Source organism: Somniosus microcephalus, chromosome 6, assembly GCF_052327205.1.
Source record: "Somniosus microcephalus isolate GS21.2 chromosome 6, FLI_Smic_1.0, whole genome shotgun sequence".
Taxonomy (NCBI): Eukaryota; Metazoa; Chordata; class Chondrichthyes; order Squaliformes; family Somniosidae; genus Somniosus; species Somniosus microcephalus.
The window spans coordinates 123,855,172-123,877,792 of record NC_140992.1 but is presented as its reverse complement, the minus strand read 5'-3'; the positions used below and the strand labels follow the sequence as shown (position 1 = coordinate 123,877,792).

Below are 22,621 nucleotides of genomic sequence, written 5' to 3'. Positions count from 1 at the left end.
AAAAATTTGCTCACGGACGAAAAGGTCTCGCTCAAAGGTGTGTGGCCCGCTCAGTACAAAAAAAAGTTAGAGGGAACATTGCTCCACTCCCTTTCCCTCACTTCTCCCCCCTCTGCTCCTGACTGTTGCTGGGGTATGGCTGCATGGCTGCCACCTGCCCCCAAGGTGGCCGTACTTCATCCATGAGCTTCGATCGCACCTGCGGGACACTCCACCGTGAGAAGCATTGTGGCCGAGCCCCGATTCGTATGCGCACGTGTATCCATGCGGGGTACGATTGTACAGGTGCCAGCAGACCTCTGGTACCTTGCCCAAGTGGGCATTATTCAGCGTGCAAGCCTGGTGAGTATTTGTGGGTAATTCAACCATGAGTACCATCACATCCGAGCCAGCTCCTGTCCTCACACAGGCATTTTACAGCAAGGGAATGCTCTGTAACACTGAAGATACCCAACCTCGTTCAATCCTTGTTCCCACACATTCTTTTAGAATTAAGTTTCCCTGCTGGCTCAGTGGATCAATGTACTGACCCGAAGCTCAGGAAGGTCCTAGGATCGAACCATGCTCTGTGCTGAGTTAGTTGATCTCAGCTGGGGATTGGTAGCTGGTTGTTCTACAATGGGGCTAGGCTGAGGGGAAAGAAAGCAGGCAGGGTTCCCACTTCCTGTCGCTATCCAGTGATCCCTGCTGGAAGTTGGAGTGTTTGGACATCTGGCGAGGGCAGAATCAGGCTAGGCAGTGAGCTGGACCGACAGCCTGCAGACACCACATGGGAGGATCGGGCATTTGGGTTAGGTGCCCGAGGGTAGCTAATGCCTAGATCTGTACTCCACCACGAAAGAAAGAACTTGCATGTCTATGGTGCCTTTCATGACATCCCAAAGCACTTTACAGCCAATGAAGTACTTTTGAAGTGTAGTCATTGTAATGTGAGAAACACGGCAGCCAATTTGCGCACAGCAAGCTCCCACAAACAGCAATGTGATAATGACCAGATAATCTGTTTTAGTTATGTCAGTTGAGGGACAAATATTGGCCCAGGACACCCCTGCTTTTCTTTGAAATAGTGCTAACTAGTCACCAACACCAATATCTCAAGCGAAATGTCACTGTGGTTGTCTGTCCAGCTCACTGCCCAGCCTGATCCTGCCCTGGCCAGTCTCAAGTCACTGGCACTGCAACACACAACCTTCTGACTCAGAGGTGCAAGTGCAACCGCTGAGCCACGACTAACGCCTATCATTTTGTTCCACTCAGAGGACTCCTTATTGCCAAAGCTCATTAGAAATTCGAGACTGCCGTCCTCAGTCAAAGCAATGATAGGCTGCCAAAGTCATAACTGGACCAATCGCAAGGGCCGACTTTGACCCAGCTTGCCTGGCTCTTCAATCACGTCTGCTCGATACTGTTTCGGCGATAACTCCCCTGCTCTTCTTTGAAACAGTGCCACTGGTCACTAACACTAATACCTCAAGCAAAATGTCGCTGTGGATTTTCATGGCTATTCCTCCAACGTACTTTCTAGCCTCTCCTGTATCTCTCCTTCACATTGAAAGGGCTGTTAAACATACTACGTTCTATTGTTCAAATCTAAATATTTATAATACATCATGAATACATTAATAAAATATACAAATCTCGTTCAGCCGCGTTGTTGACAGGAGTCAACTCTAATTAATTTTTGACCTATGTTTTTAAAAATTTTGAATGCAACTAAAATGTCCAATCTCATTTTTATTCATTATTTAAAAGGCGAAAATGAATAATGCAAATCAATTCAGCCACAGGCCCTATTGAGATTACTTCTATGTTTCTCTGTTACTAAAAAGGATGGTCAGAAATTGCTGAGTGAAAATCCCTTATCCCAGATAGAAGGGAGACAAGAGGCTTCGCACCTTTGCACCGGCCGTGTGTCACCTCAACACGTCCACTCCAGTGCTTGCAGATAAAGATGGAGCTCACTGGGGTAGCTGGGTGGTGCGGCAGGTTAGTGCACTGCCCTTCCGTCTCTGGGCTCTGGACTTGAACTCAGGCTCTAAGGGTCCTATCTGAGGTGAGTATGGCCCATTGTCAATCTAGTACCTCGGCCTCAGCTCAGAACTGCCTAGAATTTGATCAATCACAGGAGTCCTGGAGATTGCTGGGATGGGAAGTGGAACAACTTAAACCATCAAGTGTTGCTGTTTTGACCGGAGCCCATTCTTGGGAGAGGGTGGAGCGAGGTTGACTGCAGCTCACTGTATTGTACCTCACACAAAATCACTCTGCATCTCCATGACTTTCCGGCTCCCTGTGGAGCTCTGCTAGGCTGCATTCATCTATTTTGGAGGAGTGGATATTGTTGGAGTGAGATACAGAGTGCGCTCTTGAAGCACATCTGCTCTATACTGTTTCAGGTATCAACACTGTCACATCGGAACATGGCTGCATGAATGGTCTCATCCTGTATTTCTTTACAAGGCCGGTAAATCCTCAACTTATCAAATGTGAATGAATGGGATCTGTCTTGGCCCATTCAAATTCAATATACTGGAAGCAAATGCGAAGGGATTTGGTCCATTGCAATTCTGTACAATGGAAATCAATGGGAAGAGATTTGGTCCATCGGGAGTCTATACAATGGGAGTTCGTGGAAAGAGTTTCAGTCAGTTGTGTTTCTACATAATAGTGATTTTTTTCTAACTTGATCTTGGGATGTGGGTGACACTAGCATGGCAGCATTCATTGACTATGTCCAGTTGCCTTGAAGGCATTAAGAGTCAGCTACATAGTGTGAGACTGGAGTTACATGTAGGCCAGGCAAGGTAAGGGTACAAATTCCCTTCACTGAAGGACAATAGTGAACCAATTGGGTTTTATGACAACCTCACAGCTTTTGTGGTCAATCTTTCCTGATGCCAGCCTACGTTTTACCAGATTTATTGGCCTCAGTTTCACCATTTGCCACAGCAGGGTTTGAACTCATGACCTCTGGGTTGCTAGTCCAGTGCCACACTGCATCGGTTAAAATTACATGGCCTAGAAAGTGGATTGTGCTTGAATCGTGGGGCCGCCCGGTTCCGCACTCAGTGAAAGCACCTAATGAAGCTGGACCACGGCAAATTGGTCCACCAGCCTCATTAGTATAATACCGGTGAGCTTCAGGCCCCGGTAGCAGGGGAGGAGAGGGAGGAGCGAATTCAGACAGCTGGGATGCCAGCTGAGGGCCTCAGGTGAGTCTGGGAGGCAGGGTGTGGGAATGGCAAGAGGGAGGGGGGAACAAACGGTGACTGGCAACAGCCGACGGTTTTAATGTGGAGCCAGGAGGAGCACTCCTGCACCCGCCAGCTCAACATTCATCAGGTCAGAGGCTGGGTATTCTGCGGTGAGTGACTCACCTCCTGACTCCCCAAAGCCTTTCCACCATCTACAAGGCACAAGTAAGGTGTGTGATGGTATACTCTCCACTTGCCTGGATGAGTGCAGCTCCAACAACACTCAAGAAGCTCGACACCATCCAGGACAAAACAGCCCACTTGATTGGTACCCCATCCACCACCTTAAACATTCACTCCCTCCACCACCGGCGTACCGTGGCTGCAGTGTGTACCATCTACAAGATGCACTGCAGCAACTCGCCAAGGCTTCTTCGGCAGCACCTCCCAAACCCGCAACCTCTTCCACCTAGAAGGACGAGGGCAGCAGGCGCATCGGAACACCACCACCTCCAAGTTCCCATCCAAGTCACACACCATCCTGACTTCGAAGTATATCGCCGATCCTTCATCGTCTGGGTCAAAATCCTGGAACTCCCTACTTAACAGCACTGTGGGAGTACCTTCACCACAGGGACTGCGGCGGTTCAAGATGCCTTCTCAAGGGCAATTAGGGATGGGCAATAAATGCTGGCCTTGCCAGCGACGCCCACATCCCATGAATTCATTAAAAAAATTCAGGCAAGTATATTTTTTAAAACTTACCTTTTTGGTGGCAGTGTCCAGCAGTCCCTATAAGGACCACTGGTCATGCGACTCGTAGACCAGGTAAGCCTGAACGCAGCTGGCCCGACCTCTTCTGTGTTCAGGGTAAGCCATTTTCTGGTTTGGCTCCTAAAACAAGCCTGAGGCTCCTTATTAGCATGTTGAAAGGACCCAAGGCCTATATTAGGCAGCCCCTAGGGACGCCGCTACAGAGCTGAAACCAATATGGCATTTGGATATGTATCCGACACTGTTGGGTGTGGCAGGTTGGCCCCTCAAATTGCCCCTCGTTGCACCTGCTTCACAGACAATTTCTAGGCCCACAACTTGCCATGGTGGGATTTGAACTCACGGTTGTTAGACCTGTATCATAACCACTGTAATCGTTCACAATGATCGTTCACTGTAATCGTTCACAGGAGTGAATGGGAAGGGGCTTAGTCCATTGAAACTCTATACAATGGGAGTGAATGGGAAGGGTTGGGTTCTTTAGGATTCAATACAATGAGAGTGAATGGGAAGGGATTTGATTGGTGGGACTAGGAAAATCCTTGAAGTCTGCATCCTCATGTAGGGACAGTTGTTTTGAAAGAAGTTTATGCTCCTTGCCCGCCCATTTCCTTTCCTGAAATGTTCTCGTTAATTTGCAGTTTCAACTGCTAAGAAAAATATGGTTGAAAAGTGTGACCTTGTGTCTGCAATGACATCACAACAGATTAGCAAACCGGACACATTATCAATTAGTTGTAAATGTCAAACCAAGCATATCTTCAAGGGATGAAGGATATCAAACAGAATTGCACTTAAAACCCTTCCACATCTTTTCAGGAAAATAAATATTTACATATTCATGGTCTTTGGTGCATGAATCATGAGGCAGGGACTCATTAATGCAGAATTGCCCTGCAGTAATGCATAGAACACAGCTATTGTATATTATGTGATGATTTCATTCCTTTGCAGTATGCTGCTCAAATGTTATTTGTTTTAAGAAAAAGATTGAAATGGAAGAGCTTTAGAACAAGAGCTTTATAAGAGTTTTACGCAACGAGTGGTTAGGATTTGGAATGCACTGCCTGATAGGGTGGTGGAAACAGGTTCAATAGTAGCCTTCAAAAGGGAATTCGATAAATACTTGAAGGGGAAAAAATTGCAGGGATATGGGGAAAGAGCAGGGGGAGTGGGACTAAGTGGGTTTTTCATCAAAAGTGTCGGCGCAGACTTGATGGGTCGAATGGCCTCCTTTTGTGCTGTACTATTCTATGATTCTATGAGCAACTGGGGTGTGACCCTTTTTGGGCTCTCTCAATTAATCAGTTCTTGACAGCACTGCCCAGTACGTGGTCCTGAGCCAGACAAGACCAGGAGTGTCCCAATCTCCGGTGCTGAGATAGCTGAACTCAGCCAGGGCAGCAGAAGGAACACTGCAATCTGACTCTCTGCCCTAGGCTAGGAAGGTGGTGGGTGGGGGGGGGGGGGATGGGTGGTGGGGGTAGCGGGTTTGGGTGCAGGGGGCAAAGGGAGGGATGAAAAATCAGCCAGGGTTCCTGTTCCTGATTGCTATCCTCTTCCTGGAAAATGGGCGGGGTGAAAGGTGGAAACAGGATTAGGCTCAACTGTGATGCCACCCATGGTTAAGCAGCCTGCTGACTATCAATGTCCGAACTCTCACACATCTGCAGAATGGTCACTTTGGCAATATAGCAGAGGATGGTTAGCATGGGTAGAAGTGTGTCCCAGTGAGAACCATCAACTTGAGTAAAGCATCGGATAAACACAGGGGGGAAAAAACATCAATGGTGGTGTCTCCTGTTTATATAGCAACTAAAAGGGAACTTTAGGTCAGCTTGGCTCAGTTGGTAGCATCCCGTTGTCTGAGTCAGAAGGCTCAAGACCTACTCCAACATCAGAAGGTTCAAAGACAACTCCAGGTCAGAAGGTTCAAAGACCTCTCATGGTCAGAAGGTATAAAAAGCCCTCTCCAGGTCAGAAGATTCAAAGACCTCTCCAGGTCAGAAGGTTCAAAGACCTCTCCGGGTGAGAAAGTTCAAAGACCTCTCCGGGTCAGAAGGTTCAAGGCCCACTCCAGGTCAGAAGGTTCAAGGCCCACTCCAGGTCAGAAGGTTCAAGGCCCACTCCAGGTCAGAAGGTTCAAGGCCCACTCCAGGTCAGAAGGTTGCTCTGTATTCTCTTTTAACTTTGCCTGTGCTCCTCTGATGGTGAAGCGGCCAGAAATCCACCGGTTTGATCCCTGGCCTGTGCCGAGTTATCTGATTCAGCCAAGGAGTGTTAGAATGGGACTTTTGATTCCCTGGGCTGCAGGGTGGGAATAATCCATCAGACTCCCTGAACCGGGTCAGAAGGTTTAAGGCCCACTCCAGATCAGAAGATTCAAGGCCCACTCCAGGTCAGAAGATTCAAGGCCCACTCCAGGTCAGAAGGTTCAAGGCCCACTCCAGGTCAGAAGATTCAAGGCCCACTCCAGGTCAGAAGGTTCAAGGCCCAATCCAGGTCAGAAGGTTCAAGGCCCAATCCAGGCCAGAAGGTTCAAGGCCCAATCCAGGTCAGAAGGTTCAAGGCCCAATCCAGGCCAGAAGGTTCAAGGCCCAATCCAGGTCAGAAGGTTCAAGTCCCACACCTAGTCAGAAGGTTCAAGGCCCACTGCAGGTCAGAGGTTCAAGGCCCACTCCAAGTCAGAAGGTTCAAGTCCCACTCCTAGTCAGAAGGTTCAAGGCCCAATCCAGGCCAGAAGGTTCAAGGCCCAATCCAGGCCAGAAGGTTCAAGGCCCAATCCAGGTCAGAAGGTTCAAGGCCCAATCCAGGTCAGAAGGTTCAAGTCCCACACCTAGTCAGAAGGTTCAAGGCCCACTGCAGGTCAGAGGTTCAAGGCCCACTCCAAGTCAGAAGGTTCAAGTCCCACTCCTAGTCAGAAGGTTCAAGGCCCACTCCAGATCAGAAGGTTCAAGTCCCACTCCTAGTCAGAAGGTTCAAGGCCCACTCCAAGTCAGAAGGTTCAAGGCCCACTCCAGGTCAGAAGGTTCAAGGCCCACTCCAGGTCAGAAGGTCCAAAGCCCACTCCTAGTCAGAAGGTTCAAAGCCCACTCCAGGTCAGAAGGTTCAAGTCCCACTCCTAGTCAGAAGGTTCAAGTCCCGCTCCAGGTCAGAAGGTTCAAGTCCCACTCCTAATCAGAAGGTTCAAGTCCCACTCCAGGTCAGAAGTTCCAAGGCCTGCTTCAGGTCAGAAGGTTCAAGTCCTGCTCCAGTGTAAGTGGGTTGAAGACGCAACTCATCATCAGAAAAATGTAAGCCCTCTCTAGAACTTGAGCACATCAGGGTAGATATTCCTCAATGGACACACTCCCAGTCACAGACCTGCCCCGTGACTGACCCAAACACTGGAAGCCTAGGGAAGAAACTGAATGATGGCTCCTCCATCATCCTCGGCCTATCCCGGAACCTAGCAGGCCCTCAGGCTAGGTTTCTGTAGGCACTTCTCCACTGGGCAGCCAACGGTCGCAGGCTGCGGAAAGTGAGGTTGGGAATGTCACAGCCTGGCCCGATCCTGTCCTCATCAGATGGCATCAGGATTCAATGGATAGCAATCCGGATTAGGGAGTCTGATAGATTATTCCCACCCTGCAGTCCAGGGAATCAAAAGTCCCATTCTAACACTCCTTGGCTGAATCAGATAACTCGGCACAGGACAGGGATCAAACCAGTGGATTTCTGTCCGCTTTACCATCAGAGGAGCACAGACAAAGTTAAAAGAGAATACAGAGCAACTGTGCCCCTTCCTGAGTTCAGCTGGTGATTGGTAGAGTAGGGTTGTTCGTGAGAGGTGCAGCCATGTGACAGACCATCATGTGCTCCACACATGGTCATCTCATGCTTGGGTTGTCAACACAGTCCAGATGTTGCACCAACATTCCTGTAAACAAAGCTGTTATATAAATAGGTTTACAGTGGGGCAGGCTGAAATATTATGAAGGGAGTTATTTATGGCGAAGGAGCTGTCAGAATGGGAGGCTGTGTGTGTCGGGGCAGAGTTAAGTTGGATATGGGAATCTCTTCGGAACAGTCCCGAGTCGCAATGACCAGCCAACCCAAACGTATCTCTGTCTCTTCAACTTAACGTTTGTCACATGAGCATGTGACCCAGAACGCTGTTGCCTGATCTACAGTAACCAGCATTGTACAGTAAAAGTCGTCTGTGTGTAAACTCAGAAGATCAGAAAAGTAGAGGAGCAACCGAGAAAGAGAAATAAAGAGAGTGAGCAAAAGAGAGAAAGAGAGAGGCAGAGAGAGAGAAAGAGAGGGAGAGGGAAGAGAAGGAAAGAGCAAAATAGAAAAAGTGAGAGTGAGGCAGAACGAGTGAGACAGGGTGAGAGAGACAGAGGCAGAGAGAGAGAAAGAGAGGGAGTGGGAAGAGAAGGAAAGAGCAAAATAGAAAAAGTGAGAGTGAGGCAGAATGAGTGAGACAGGGTGAGAGAGACAGAGGCAGAGAGAGAAAGAGAGTGAGAGATAGAAAGAGAAAGATAGGCAGAGAGAGAGTAAGAGAGAGCAGGAGAGAGAGAGACAGAGAGCGAGAGAGACACAGAGAGCAAGAGACAGTCAGAGAGAAAGACAGAGCGCGAGTGAGAGAAAGAAAAAGAGATAGAAGAGAGGGAGAGAGACCTGAGAGACATGGGGGACATCGGGTGAATGGTGGGCAGAGCAATGAACCTTCTGACAGAGTTCAGAGAGACAAAGATAGAGAGAGAAACAGAAAGCTCACAGAGATAGAGATAGAGACAGAGAGCTCACTGAGATAGTGGGCTTAGAAAGACATAGAGCTAGAGAACTCAGAGCCACAGAAACAGAGGCAGAGAAATAGAGAGTGACAGAGACACAGGGGGTGATACTGCAGTCTCTGTGCAGCGTTGCAGTGTCTGTCCTTTTTAGGCACTCCACACACTCGCGCCGTTTGGCTTGACCTTGCCCAACAACATGAGGCGGCTTATTTGAGGATATTTTTTGGCTCTCGGGTGGTCACTCAGGATGTGCCAGGAGTGGCAGCTGAGGGAAGGGGGCAACAATTTTAGATGTCAGTAGCCAGGGAAGAGCCGCTGGGTATCCGTTGGGCACAGGAGGTTATCTCAAAGGAGGAGGAGATGTTGGTACATAATGATCAAGAAGACCCCCTCATAACAAGTTCCATAAACGCCGAGAACACTTTAACACCTGAAATATATTTGCCTGGTTCTCTCAGCTCTGCCATGTGGCTGATTTACTGGTCCATAGACAGTTGTGGGTCCAAGCATCTTACCTTGTTAATATACAAGAGCTTGTCAACGACTTGCTTGACCATAGGGTCAGGTCCTCGGACTTTCACTTCCGGGTTGTTGGCTTGTTCTTTGAGTCCATTCCCGACAACCCTGTTTGTGTAACTAGAAACAAGAACCAGACATTGAGATTCTAGATGACAGTAGATAATAAAGATAAATAATTACATTTATATAATGTCTTGTTTGTTTTTCCTATCTTCAGGCTCTTCCCTTGGAGTGTGAAGTAGTGGAAGTATTCGCAGACTGAGAGGTGTCTGAGAGGCCGCAATGTGAACGCTCCTACTATGACCGTAACTATCTTTACACCAGCCAGTAGGGAGGTTAGTCCCATACAGCGGGAGGGTTTTACAGGCACCCACAACCCATACAATGAGGGGAGGACCACCCACACCCACTGGACACGAGTATCCCACTGGATGTCAACCCAGAATTCAGGGCCAGATCTCCTGTCTCCACTCATCAGGACTGTCTGGAGTGAGGATCAAAATCTGCACCTTCTGACTCAGGGGCTGGAATGATACCACTAAGCCAAAGGCTCGCTCCTCAATAAAGTGTCTTGTCACATCAAAACATCTCAAAACGCCTTGCACAATGAATTCAGGTGGTCGTTATGTCGGTAAACATGGCAACCATTTTGTGTCAGCAACATCCCTCAAAGACCGATCAGATGAATGACCAGCTAAACTATTTTTAGTGGTTTTGGTTGAGGGAGGAATGTTGGCCCAGGCAACACCCAACCCGTCTTCAAATAGGGTCAGGGCAGACGGAGGCTCAGTTTAACGTCTCAGTTGAAGGACGTCACCTCCGACAATTGCAGCCCTTCCCAAGAACTGCACTGAAATGTCAGCCTAGATTATGCATTCTACCCCTGGAGTGAGGACTCGAATCTCCACTCCAAGGGGGTGAGAGTTCTACCAACTGAGCCAAGCTGCCCAATTGTTAGAAGCTCCTGCATTAATTTATCTAATTCATTTCAAGAGCAATAGAAATTAAAATAGCTCTTGCTTCCTCAGAAAGACACCCTTGAGTACAAATTGTTAAATAACTCTAGTGCTTGAGTGTGTGGAGGAAGTAGTGTAAAATAATAGCTATGGGCTGGAGCATCGATAATGGATTGGACAACCAACAGACAGTACCTTATGCTTTTTGATGATCTTGGTTGAGTTAGGAGGGGTGAATCACTCAATCAATAATTATGTTCTGGACACCAAACACCTACTTACAAAAGACTGGCCTGATTCAAAGAGTTACATTTTTTTTCCTGGAGGCTGACAAGACAGCTGGGAGCAAATTACTTCAGAAAAAAAGCATGTGGCAGCATTTATCTACAACGGAGCTTAAAGAGCTGATGTTTCACCTTCCCCCTCAACTAGCTCCATTACATGGAGCCCATCAAAGCCTTTCCAATTGGTGCTTCAATGTATTATTGATCACAGTCGAGCTGTAACCCTTGTAAGGCTCACTTCCTCCTGTGCTTTGAGCCCCGAGCTTCCTACATGCCGTTAGCTAATACGAGCCTGAACTGTAAAAGTCCTCAGTGAAGAGCGGCTGAGTTGACATTTAATCGGTGCGGCCAGATTAGACTGTCCTGCTGGAGGGCAATTTAGGAAACTAACAGTATCCTTTTCAGTGAAGTGCGAGCTGCTTTTTTTTGTCCGTGTTTTGTTTTCGGAGGGAGTTTCTCTATAATTAGTCCGGTGGCCAAGCCTTTGTTCTGACCAGAATCGGTATGCGGGCAGGGGATGGGTGGGGCAGAAGGTGGGGTCACGGCCTGAGTCCTGACCTTTGCTTTACTGTGGCCGCGAATCTCACCAAAAACCGTAACAATCTCATATTAAGTACTCCCTCTATCACAAGGTAGGGGAATAGGAAGGCAACTTACAACTTTAAATACATTTTATATATTTCTGGATAGCTTACTGGTCTCAAACTGAATGGGCAGCAACCCCATAAGAACGGTACACATAAAACTCATGTGTAGGCTACACACCAACCTCATAAGTATGGTATATAACAATCCAATATGTATGGTACACAACAACCTGATGTAAAAGACACTGCTGATTTCAGGTAAAGTCACTTCTTCAAGCAGGTTCAATCAGCTGTTCACACCTACAATTACCTTAGTGATGAGGTCCTGGATGCAACCGGTATCAATTAGGAGTGGCGGATGCTAAGTGCGATTTCCTGTTTTTATTAAATATGTTGATCACTTACCTTTTTGGTTTTTACTGTCCACCGAGTAAAGTGGACAAGTTGCATTAACACCAACACATTATAAATGGAGGGGACTGTACTTCATTGGCTGTAAATCGCTTTGGGATGTCCTGGGGCCTTGAAATGTGCTTTATAAAGGCAGCTTCTCTCTTTGTTTTATCATAATGATGAAGGAATTGCAGGTGTACCCACAATTTGTCCCGCTGTACGTTCAGTCTGACTTTTTGTCTTCACATGTTAGAAAAAGACTACATTCAGGGCTGTTTTTTTCAGTTGTCACTTTTTCGGGGCTGTCTCAGCTTTTTTTGAAGCAGTTGGTCAGCTTTTGCTAGCTTGACTAAAGCGGGAGAGAGGAATTAATGGGAGAGGTGAATGGAAAAAAAACCACTCTCGGCTATGTAATCTGGAGTGGGAACCTTTGGTGGGCTTTATCTCCTTTTCTAGCCTGGAGAGACAGAAGCAAGATATAGTGCCCCTAAAACTGCCTCGCTTGAGACCAGCCAACTCAGCACACATTAGGGAATGAAACCTCCAGCCTTCCTGCAATGGTTTAAATGCTCTGTGAGTGAATAATTGAGTTAAGAAGAGTCAATGCATTGTGAGGACATGGTTTTACAATTATCCAGAAACTGCTGACTGCATTTGTCTCTGCGAGACTCAAACTACTTGCCTGAGAATGGATTTTAATTTAACCCCAAACTACTGTAGGATTGATAAGATAACTGCAATCCAATATTGCTGGACCTCATGTACTGAAAAAGGGCAGTCTGTGACTCATGGTGTGATACACAACACCCATACAAACACATACCTTAACCAAAAATTTGAAAAACAACACAAGGCTGCCACTGTCTGATCTACATGTTCTTCCCTTGGAGAACAGTGTGATTAATAACCGCGACGGGAATACTTCTTCCACGGCCGTAACCGTCTTTATAGCAGTTGATAGAGAGGTTAGGTCCTATGGGGTGGGAGGATTTTATGGGATCTCACAAACCATACAACTGTTTGGAGTGGGGTTTGAACCCTGAATTGTCCAACTCAAAGGCAGGAATGTTACCACTAAGCCAAAGGTTTGATCTTACACAGCTGTTAACAACACTGGAATGTGAAGCTGCTCAAATGTCTTCTGTGCTGGTGCAAACAATACTGAATGGTCTGGGACTGTAAACACAAAGTCACTTCATTTACACAAGAGTTGAGTCACGCCACATCGTGCACTTTTCTATTTTTGCTGTATCTTCTGGTTACCGACCCTCCTGCCAGTGGAAACAGTTTCTCATTATTTACTCTTATCAAAACCCCTCATAATTTTGAACAACTCAATTGGGCCAGAATTTGCTATCAAAATTGACAGAGGATTATATATCTATACTAGCTGGAGTGCCCGGCGGTGCCGCGGCTTTTTTGAGGGCATGTTGTTGTTGGAAGAGAGAGAGCGACTGGGGGGGAGAGAGAGAGCGACTGGGGGGAAGAGAGAGAGCGACTGGGGGGAAGAGAGAGAGCGACTGGGGGAAGGGGGGAAGGGAAGGGGGAGAGAAAGGGGGAGGGGTGGAGGGGGAGAAGGGGGGAGGGGGGTGTGTGGGGGGAAAAGTGGGGGTGTGTGGGGGGAAAAGGGGGGTGGGAAGGGTGTGGTGGGGGAAGGAGGGGGGAGCCAGCAGACCCTCTCCCCTCTGCCGGCGATGGCTCCGCGGAGCTCCGTGCCGCCCCACGCACTGACATGGCCCAGCCGAGTGCAGCGCCCCGGTCAGTCCGAGCTCCGCCCTCCCGAGCCCCGCCTCCCGCCCTCCCGAGTCCCAGCTTCAAGACCGCCGATTGCGGCTGGGCCTGCGCTGGAGCCAAGCCGCGGGAATGGGCGTGAGCCGGCTTGAGGCTGTGAGAGAGGGCCGGGCGTGGTTGCCGGGGTAACCCTTCCCCCCCCTTCCCGCTCTCCCGAGCACCGGCCTCCCAAGCCCCGCCCTCCCGAGCACCGGCCCCCCGCCCGAGCCACGGGGGGGAAGGAGAGAGAGAGCCGCCGCTCCTCCGGTCAATGTGTTGCAGGCCGACCCCTGATGAGCGCCCGATCAGCTGAGCCCGAGCCCCGCGGTGACCGCAACTCACCTCCCGCTAGGCTCCCTCCCGCCCTGCCTGCCTTTACCAAAATGGCGGCGATGGCTACGCTCAGCCCAGTCCCGCGCCGCTAGCCTTTACAAAGATGGCGGTGATCGCGGGGCGGGCCCAGCGGGAGGGGCGGTGCCTAGCTCGGGCGTGGCTGGGCAACAGAGGCCCAGGCTTCCAGGCCTGCAAAAACGGTGAAAGGTAGGAAAATTATAGAGGTTAGAGAAAAGATGTACAAATTAATTAACTTTTTTAAAAAACAATTTGTGTTTTAAAAGCAACTTTTTTTTTTGCTGGAAATCTAGATTTGAAAAGAAACGCAGAAAGTGGGAAAAAAAAATAAACTTACGAATCAAGATGGCTGACACCTCAGTTCAGAATGATAAGGCCCGCCCATACACGCACCGATTGGTCAACCGTCAGGTCACTGAACTGTAGGATTGGTCAATCGTCACATCACTCAACTCTAGGATGGCCCGCCCACACACGCAATGAACCCGCCCCCACTCAAAGCTAATGAGCGGATAATGAGTGGAATTTTGAACGTTTTTTGGATACCGTCGGCACAATTTTCGTCCGACCAAAAAGTAAATACACCTATGAGAGTCCCCTAATGATAAGCTTTCTTTTGATATAACATATGTGTAGGTACGCTCTATAACTTTTGATTGTATAGCCGGACAGAGAGACAGAGAGACTGAAAGACAGAGAGACAGAGAGACATACTGTTTTATATATATCTATATATTTTAAATAGCCCTCACTAGATCTGCTACTCTGCATGTCCTTTGGCCTTCAATCATGGCTGTGGGAAGTTGCTTGAGCGCTGGTCCCTCTCTTTTTTTCCTTCAAGTGCTAGCTTGGCTCTCTCCCGCTTTAGTCATGCGTACCAACCTGCATAGGAAAGTTGTGGGTTCGAACCTCCCTCCAGAATTTTGAGCATGTGATCCAGGCTGGCACGCCAGCGCCATACTGAGGGAGTGCTGCACTGTCGGAAGGGTCGTCTCTTCAGGTGGGACATTAAACCTATCAGATGGTTTGGGTAGGTGTTAAAGAGCCCACGGCACTATCTGCAAATAGAGCAGCGCAGTTCGCCTGATGTCCCAGCCAACACACCTCCCTCAACCAACACCACCAAAGATAAATTAACTGGCCATTCATCTCATGTGCTGGCTGTGGGATCTTGCTGTGTACACAATGGCTGCTACCAGGATTAGCTACAAAACAATAAGTGACTGCACTTTGAAGTAAATTATTGTCCTCTACAGTAGCAGAGAAGGTTCAGGGGAGATTTGTTGGGCCAGAATTTGCTGTAGGAGGACATCTAACAGTGTCTGCCATTAGTTTGACTTGCCCCCGCACCCTTCAGCCAGAGAGGTTGACTGGTAGTCATTCAAACTGATCACATTGATAAAAGGGTACCTATGCTTGTAATGACAAGAATTAACTTTCTGTGGTGAGTTTAATGAGCAAATCCAGCAAATTCCTAAAATAACTGGGAGGTGAAGGGTGAGATGCCATTTTCACGCATCTGCCCCTTGCCTGAGGTTGCTGTAGCATTTACACATAAATAAAGGCAAGCGCCATTAGCCTCGCCGTTATTTTGACAACAGATTCTGGCCCAATTGAGTTGTTCAAAATTATGAAGGGTTTTGATAAAAGTAAATAAGGAGAAACTGTTTCCACTGGCAGGAGGGTTGGTAACCAGAGGACACAGATTTAAGATAATTGGCAAAAGTACCAGAGGAGAGATGAGGTTTTTTTACGCAGCGAGTTGATATGATCTGGAATGCACTGCCTGAAAGGGTGGTGGAAACAGATTCAATAGTAACTTTCAAAGAGAACTGCATATATACATGAAAAGGAAACATTTAAAGGATATGGGGAAAGAACAGGGGCATGGGATTAATTGGGAGCTATTTCAAAGAGCTGGCACAGACACGATGGGCTGAATGGCCTCCTTCTGTGCTGTGTGATCTATGAATCTAGTAGTATTTAGTATGTTTTTTTTTGTCTTATACTCCTTGAAGCACCTTGGGACATTTTAGTACGTTATAGGCCCTATATAAATACAAGTTGTTGTTGTTGTAACTCTCCCATTGAATCCCATCCCTTGTACCCGAACTCTCCCATTGAATCCCAACCCTCGTACCCCAACTCTCCCATTGAATCCCATCCCTTGTACCCGAACTCTCCCATTGAATCCCATCCCTCGTACCCCAACTCTCCCACTGAATCCCATCCCATCCCTCATACCCCAACTCTCCCACTGAATCCCATCCCATCCCTCGTACCCCAACTCTCCCAGTGAATCCCATCCCTCATACCCCAACTCTCCCATTGAATCCCATCCCTCGTACCCCAACTCTCCCAGTGAATCCCATCACTCGTACCCCAACTCTCCCATTGAATCTCATCCCTCGTACCCCAACTTTCCCACTGAATTCCATCCCTCATACCCCAACTCTCTTACTGAATCTCATCCCTCGTACCCCAACTCTCCCATTGAATCCCATCCCTCATACCCCAACGCTACCATTGAATCCCATCCCTCATACCCCAACTCTCCCATTGAATCTCATCCTTCGTACCCCAACTTTCCCACTGAATCCCATCCCTTGTACCCCAACTCTCTTACTGAATCTTATCCCTCGTACCCCAACTCTCCCATAGAACCCCATCCCTCATACCCCAACTCTACCATTGAATCCCATCCCTCATACCCCAACTCTCCCATTGAATCCCATCCGTCGTACCCCAACTCTACCATTGAATCCCATCCCTCGTACCCCAACTCTACCATTGAATCCCATCCCTCATACCCCAACTCTCCCATTGAATCCCATCCCTCATACCCCAACTCTCTTACTGAATCTCATACCTCTAGTACCCCAACGAATCCCATCCCTCCAGTACCCTAACTCTCCTATTGCATCTCATCCCTCCAGTACTCTAACTCTGCCATGGAATACTATCCCTCTCTTACCCTAACCCTCCCATCACAGCATGTAACTAAGTTATGAATATTTTTTTGTATCTACAAATTTGTGTTGGCAGATTATTTCAGACATTTCTCACTCTTTGAGTAAAGAAGCTCGACCTGGCAATCTGCCTCAAGTTTCACGACCTTCCACAGAGAATGAGTGCACATGTGAAGTGGTGCAGGGCGGCTGACAATGTAGGGGATGCAGCACAGATTCACCAGAACAATACCAGGGTTTAAAAAGTTAAATTATGAGAACAAGTTGCATAAACTTGGCTTGTATTCCCTTGAGTTTCGAAGGTTCAGGGGTGATCCCTTTCAAATCTGTCATCATCACCCCCTCCTCATAAAACCCAACCTTGATGCGTCTGTCTTTGCAAATCTACTGCCCTATCTCCAACCTCTCATTCTCCTCCAAATTCCTTCAACGTGTTGTTGCCTCCCAAATCCGTGCCCATCTCTCCCGCAACTCCATGTTTGAACCTCTCCATAGTGCTGAAATGGCCCTTATCAAAGTCACAAATGACATCCATGGTGCACTATACCTCCTCATCCTTCTTGACCTGTCTGCAGCCTTTGACACAGTTGACCACACCATTCTCCTCCAATGCTGCTACTTCATCGTCCAGCTGAGTGGGACTATCCTCGCCTGGTTCCACTGTTATCTATCCAGTCACAGCCAGAGAATCTCCTGCAATGACTTCTCTTCCCACTCCCACACCATTACCTCTGGAGTCCCCCAAGGATCTATCCTTGGCCCCTACATATTTTTCATCAACATTCTGCCCCACGGTGACATCATCTGAAAACATGACGTCAGGTTCCTCCTCAAAAAAACAAACCTTGAACCCTCCGTCCTTACAAACTACCGCCCCATCTCCAAACTCCCTTTCCTCTCCAAAGTCCTTGAACGCTTTGCAGAACACCTCCGTTCAGTCCGTAAGGATGACTCCGACCTTCCGGTCGCTTGTCACTTTAATTCTCCCCTCCACTCCCACTCTGACCTCTCTGTCCTTGGCCTCTTACAATGTTCCAATGAAGCTCAACGTAAACTCGAGGAACAGCACCTCATCTTTCAATTAAGCACTTTACAGCCTTCTGGACTCAACATTGAGTTCAACAATTTCAGACTCTAAACCCCCCCATTTTTTCAGGCAGCAGCTGTTGATGATTCTGCCATCCCCATTTGCAACATTTAATCTCTCCTGCCTTCTATCCTAGCACAGACTGTCCCGTTAGTTCCTTCCTCCCCTCGCCCCACCTTTTCCTGCCTCTACACCTGCTTAAAACCTGTTACATCTCCAACTTTTACCAGTTCTGACGAAGGGTCACAGACCTGAAACGTTAACTCTGCTTCTCTCTCCACGGATGCTGCCTGGCCTGCTGAGTGTTTCCAGCATTTTCTGTTGTTATTTCAGATTTCCAGCATCCGCAGTATTTTGTTATTGTATTTGTGTCCTTGAACGTGTTGTCGCCTCCCAAATCCATGCCCATCTTTCCCGCAATTCCATGTTTGAATCCCTCCAATCAGGTTTCCGCCCTTTCCATAGTACCGAAATGGTTCTCATCAAAGTCACAAATGACATCCTTTGTGACTGAGACAAAGGTAAACTATCCATCCTCGTCCTTCTTGACTTGTCTGCAGCCATTGACATGGTTGACCACTCCATCCTTCTCCAACGCCTCACCACCATCGTCCAGCTGGGTGGGACTGCACTCGCCTGGTTCCATTTTTATCTATCTAATAATCGTAACCAGAGAATCACCTGCAACGGCTTCTCTTCCCACTCCCGCATCATTACCTCTGGTGTCCCCCAAGGATCTATCCATGGCCCCCTCCTATTTCTCATCTACATGTTGCCCCTTGGTGACATCATCCAAAAACACAGCATCAGTTTCCACATGTACGCTGACGACACCCAGCTCTACCTCACTACCTCTTCTCTCGACCCCTCCACAGTGTCTAAATTGTCAGACTGCTTGTCCGACATACAGTTCTGGATGAGCAAAAATTTTCTCCAAATAAATATTGGGAAGACTGAAGCCATTGTTTTTGGTCCCCACCACAAACTCCGTTCCCTAGCCACTGACTCCATCCCTCTCCCTAACATCTGTCTGAGGCTGAACCACACTGTTCGCAACCTTGGTGTCATATTTGACCCTGAAATGAGCTTCCAACCACATATCCACAGCATAACAAAGACCGCCTACTTCCACCTCCATAACATCACCCATCTCCGCCCTTGCCTCAGCTTATCCGCTGCTGAAACCCTCATCCATGCCTTTGTTACCTCTAGATTTGACTATTCCAACGCACTCCTGGCTGGCCTCCCATATTCCATCCTACGTAAACTTGAGGTCATCCAAAACTCAGCTGCCCATGTCCTAACTCGTGCCAAGTCACGTTCACCCATCACCCCTGTGCTCGCTGACCTACACTAGCTGCCGGTTAAGCAGCGCCTCAATTTCAAAATTCTCATCCTTGGTTTCAAATCCCTCCATGGCCTCGCCCCTTCCTATCTCTGTAATCTCCTTCAGCCCCACAACCCCCTTGAGATATCTGCGCTCCTCTAATTCTGCCCTCTTGAGCATCCCTGATTATAATCACTCAACCCTTGGCGGCCATGCCTTCTGTTGCCTAGGCCCTAAGCTCTGGAATTCCCTGCCTAAGCCTCTCCGCCTTGCTACCTCTCTTTCCTCCTTTAAGACGCCCCTTAAAACCTACCTCTTTGACCAAGCTTTTGGTCACCTGCCCTAATTTATCCTTATGTGGATTGGTGTCAATTTCTTTTGTCTTAAAATACTCCTGTGCAGCACCTTGGGTTGTTTTACTACGTTAAAGGCGCTATATAAATACACGTTGTTGTTGTTCCACATGTACGCTGACAGCAACCAGCTCAGCCACCCTACCACCTCTCCTGACCCCTCCACTGCATCTGTGTTGTCAGGTTACGTGTCTGACATCCAGTACTGGATGAACTGCAATTTTCTCCAATTAATCATTAGGAAGACCAAAGCCACTGTGATAGGAAGTGGAACTATAGGACAGTATGATAAACAAGTTGGCATCTGGTGTTTTTCAAGAAAATATCTCATTTCTGGGGGTCTTGTTCACAACATGTCATGCCATAATGAATCAGCAACAACTGTGTTCATGAGAGACAGCCTATAAAGATCTTAAGCTTTCCTTCACAAGTTGTAGAGAGAAACGGGATCGAAAGGACTGACAAAGGTTACTGTCTACCCGAGGAAATGCGGTAATATAGTTTATTTCTCAGAACGTCTAATGCTCATTGTGTGTGTCTGGACTTGGTCAAACACAATAAAATGAGTATGTTGCAAACTATATTTGATGTCGGATTCTAACTGCTTACACTCTGTTCCTGCACTCCCTTTAAAATTGTACCCTTTAGATATATTGTCTTTCCTCACTGTTCCTACCAAAATGTATCGCTTCACATTTCTCTACATTAAATTTCATCTGCCATATACCGGTCCATTTTACCAGTCTGTCTATGTCATCCTGAAGTCTGTTACTATCCTCCTTATTGACAAATGACATCACACTGAACTGTGAACTCTTTGAGTGTGCCAGAGTGCTCATCCTGTCTAATACTTGGGTTGGGGTTGGGGGTGGCGGGGGGGAGGGGGGAGGGAGGAGGGATGATGAGTTACCACAGGGAAAGATTCCATGAAGGAAACATTTGGAGAAATTATCCCTCAGCTGCAGGATGTCAATCTAATAGTACAATCTGCTCAATCCTGACCAGGATGGGATTTCAACACGTGACAAGCTCGAGGTCCTTGCAAAAGCTGGAATCAGGAGATGCTTTAGTTGTGTTCAAAAGAGGGTACCACTGCTGCCGGCTTCTGATGCATCAGTCTCACACAGCTGGTGGTGAGCCCAGAACAAATTTGCCGGATTGGCTACGGTTAACCACAAATACATAGCTTAAAAAAACATGGGCTCCATTGGTATTGGCCAAGCCTGAGTTTAGGAGAGATTCAGGAAACCCTTGCTCAGTCTGAGGCCAGCTGGCCCATCCAGCCTGCCCCACACTCATGAAACTTGAAGCATCATGATAAGACACTTCCTACCCCGGCCGCTCCTCGCACACACGTCCCACGCAGCCTGCTCCTGGCACACGTGTCCTGCGCAGCCCGCTCCTCGCACACACGTCCCACGCAGCCCGCTCCTCGCACACACGTCCCACGCAGCCCGCTGCTCGCACACACGTCCCACGCAGCCCGCTCCTTGCACACGTGTCCCACGCAGCCCGCTCCTCGCACACATGTCCCGTGCAGCCAGCTCCTCGCACACGTGTCCCGTGCAGCCCGCTGCTTGCACATGTGTCCCACGCAGCCAGCTCCTCGCACACACGTCCTGCGCAGCCTGTTGCAACGGCAAAATCAACTTGCCGAAATTTGGATTTCGTACATTATCCACACGACAGGAGCCAGTGACACCGATATACATTAAACCACATTTAAAGTCATCACTCAAGGGCAATATTGTATCATCTCCACCTATACTACATCCTGAGATCCAGATCTTAAGCAGACATTTACCCAACTGTTCTATAGAGTAGTTGATGACACCAGGTTGATTATTTTTGAATGGAATCTATTCCACAGATCTAGAACTCAGCAGCAACTCAAATCTTGTTATCTCTAATTCTGTTTGAAGATTTTAAATTTTACTCGTATTCGCTAGTCCTCCAATAATGATTGCTAGATAACCTGCGTAAATTCAGATTATCCATTCCTCTCAGCGATGTAAAGACCCGAATCATGTCATCTTTTTAATGTGGAAAAGGAGCCCAATTCTATGAGTGTCTCCACATGAATCAGAGGCATGAATGTCAAGAGCTGCAGGCAGGAGTGCAAATGCGGCCTCACCAGTGAACGATACAGGGTTAAAATACTAAGGTCATCAGTGCTTAATTAGAGCTTCTGCCACGGAATGGAGACCCACTCATTCTACATGGCTTTCCAACTATCCGCACCTGCCATTCCTTAGCTCATTCACTTAATCGGTCCAGTTCCCTGTAAATACTGTTAATCTCTCTGATACTTCTGGCGATAAGCTTGGTGTGTTACCAAGTGTTGTAATATGACTAGGGGAACTCTTGTCCATATTACAACAATGACTTCAAAAGTTCTTCATTGGCTGTGAAGTGCTTTGGAACGTACTGAGGTTGTAAAAGGCTCTATATAAATGCAATTTCTTTCTTTTATTTTATTTTTCTTTCTTCCCCACAGAATTTCAGGCTTTACAGATCCCAGCCAAATCCCAGTATCACTATCCACTTAGATAGAGTTTTCTGTTCATAAACTCACAAAATCTTTCCCCCTTTTTTTCTGGGAGAGTGTTCCTTTTTCTTATTATTACTGATAAGCTAAAGTGAAAGGCCAAGTCCCACAGTGCAGGATAGAAAGATTGAAAAGAGTGAAAGGGAAGTCAAGACATTGTATGCCTTTAGCTACAGGCCTCCCCACAGTTACCACCAATGTGGCTCTTTAACTGTCCAAGAGGAGGGTGCACCAGTGAAGAGCCCCGCCTGCTGGTCTGGCAGAATACTTACACCTCAGTCGAGCAGTTGGTGGGGAACGGTGTGGCGGTGAATGTTTCTCCTCCCCAGCCCAAGGATGCCCAGTGCTAACAGGGAAGAGGCCAATGAAAGCTGGGGCTGTGCTCTGTCTGGCTCAGGATCAAACTTGGACAGTGTATTTCCCGCCTGAGCCTCCATTTCTCCTTATCCAGGAGGAACGTTTCCCAGCTTTCAATTTTAAAATCTGGATTTTGCTTGTGGGGGGAAAAAACCTCATTAACTGCAGAGAGGAGGTGGGGAGGCAAACAGAAAGGAGTGATATCGGGAAGAAATGGCGTGAGTTAATAGTAATCTCTCATTGTGCCTGTGGGAGCAAAACAGTTACTGTCACCAACTAGCGTGACTAATGCTCGTTGGTTTATTTTCCTGAAGGTTGCTGGAGATGAGTGTGCATCTGTAGGTCCGACTTTGATTAGCTGTGACAGGGTG

The 22,621-nt window shown here is 47.8% G+C and overlaps 1 protein-coding gene across 2 annotated transcripts in view; it reads right to left on the bottom strand.

Moving 5' to 3' along the window:
• Positions 1-22,621, bottom strand: part of LOC147116053 (glypican-5-like) — a 1,060,675-nt gene that overhangs the window by 377,945 nt on the left and 660,109 nt on the right. For both annotated transcript variants that reach the window (XM_085990764.1, XM_085990765.1), the window contains one exon: positions 9,265-9,385. In XM_085990764.1, coding sequence (XP_085846890.1) covers positions 9,265-9,385 — 121 coding nt within the window. The remainder of the gene's footprint in view (positions 1-9,264; positions 9,386-22,621) is intronic.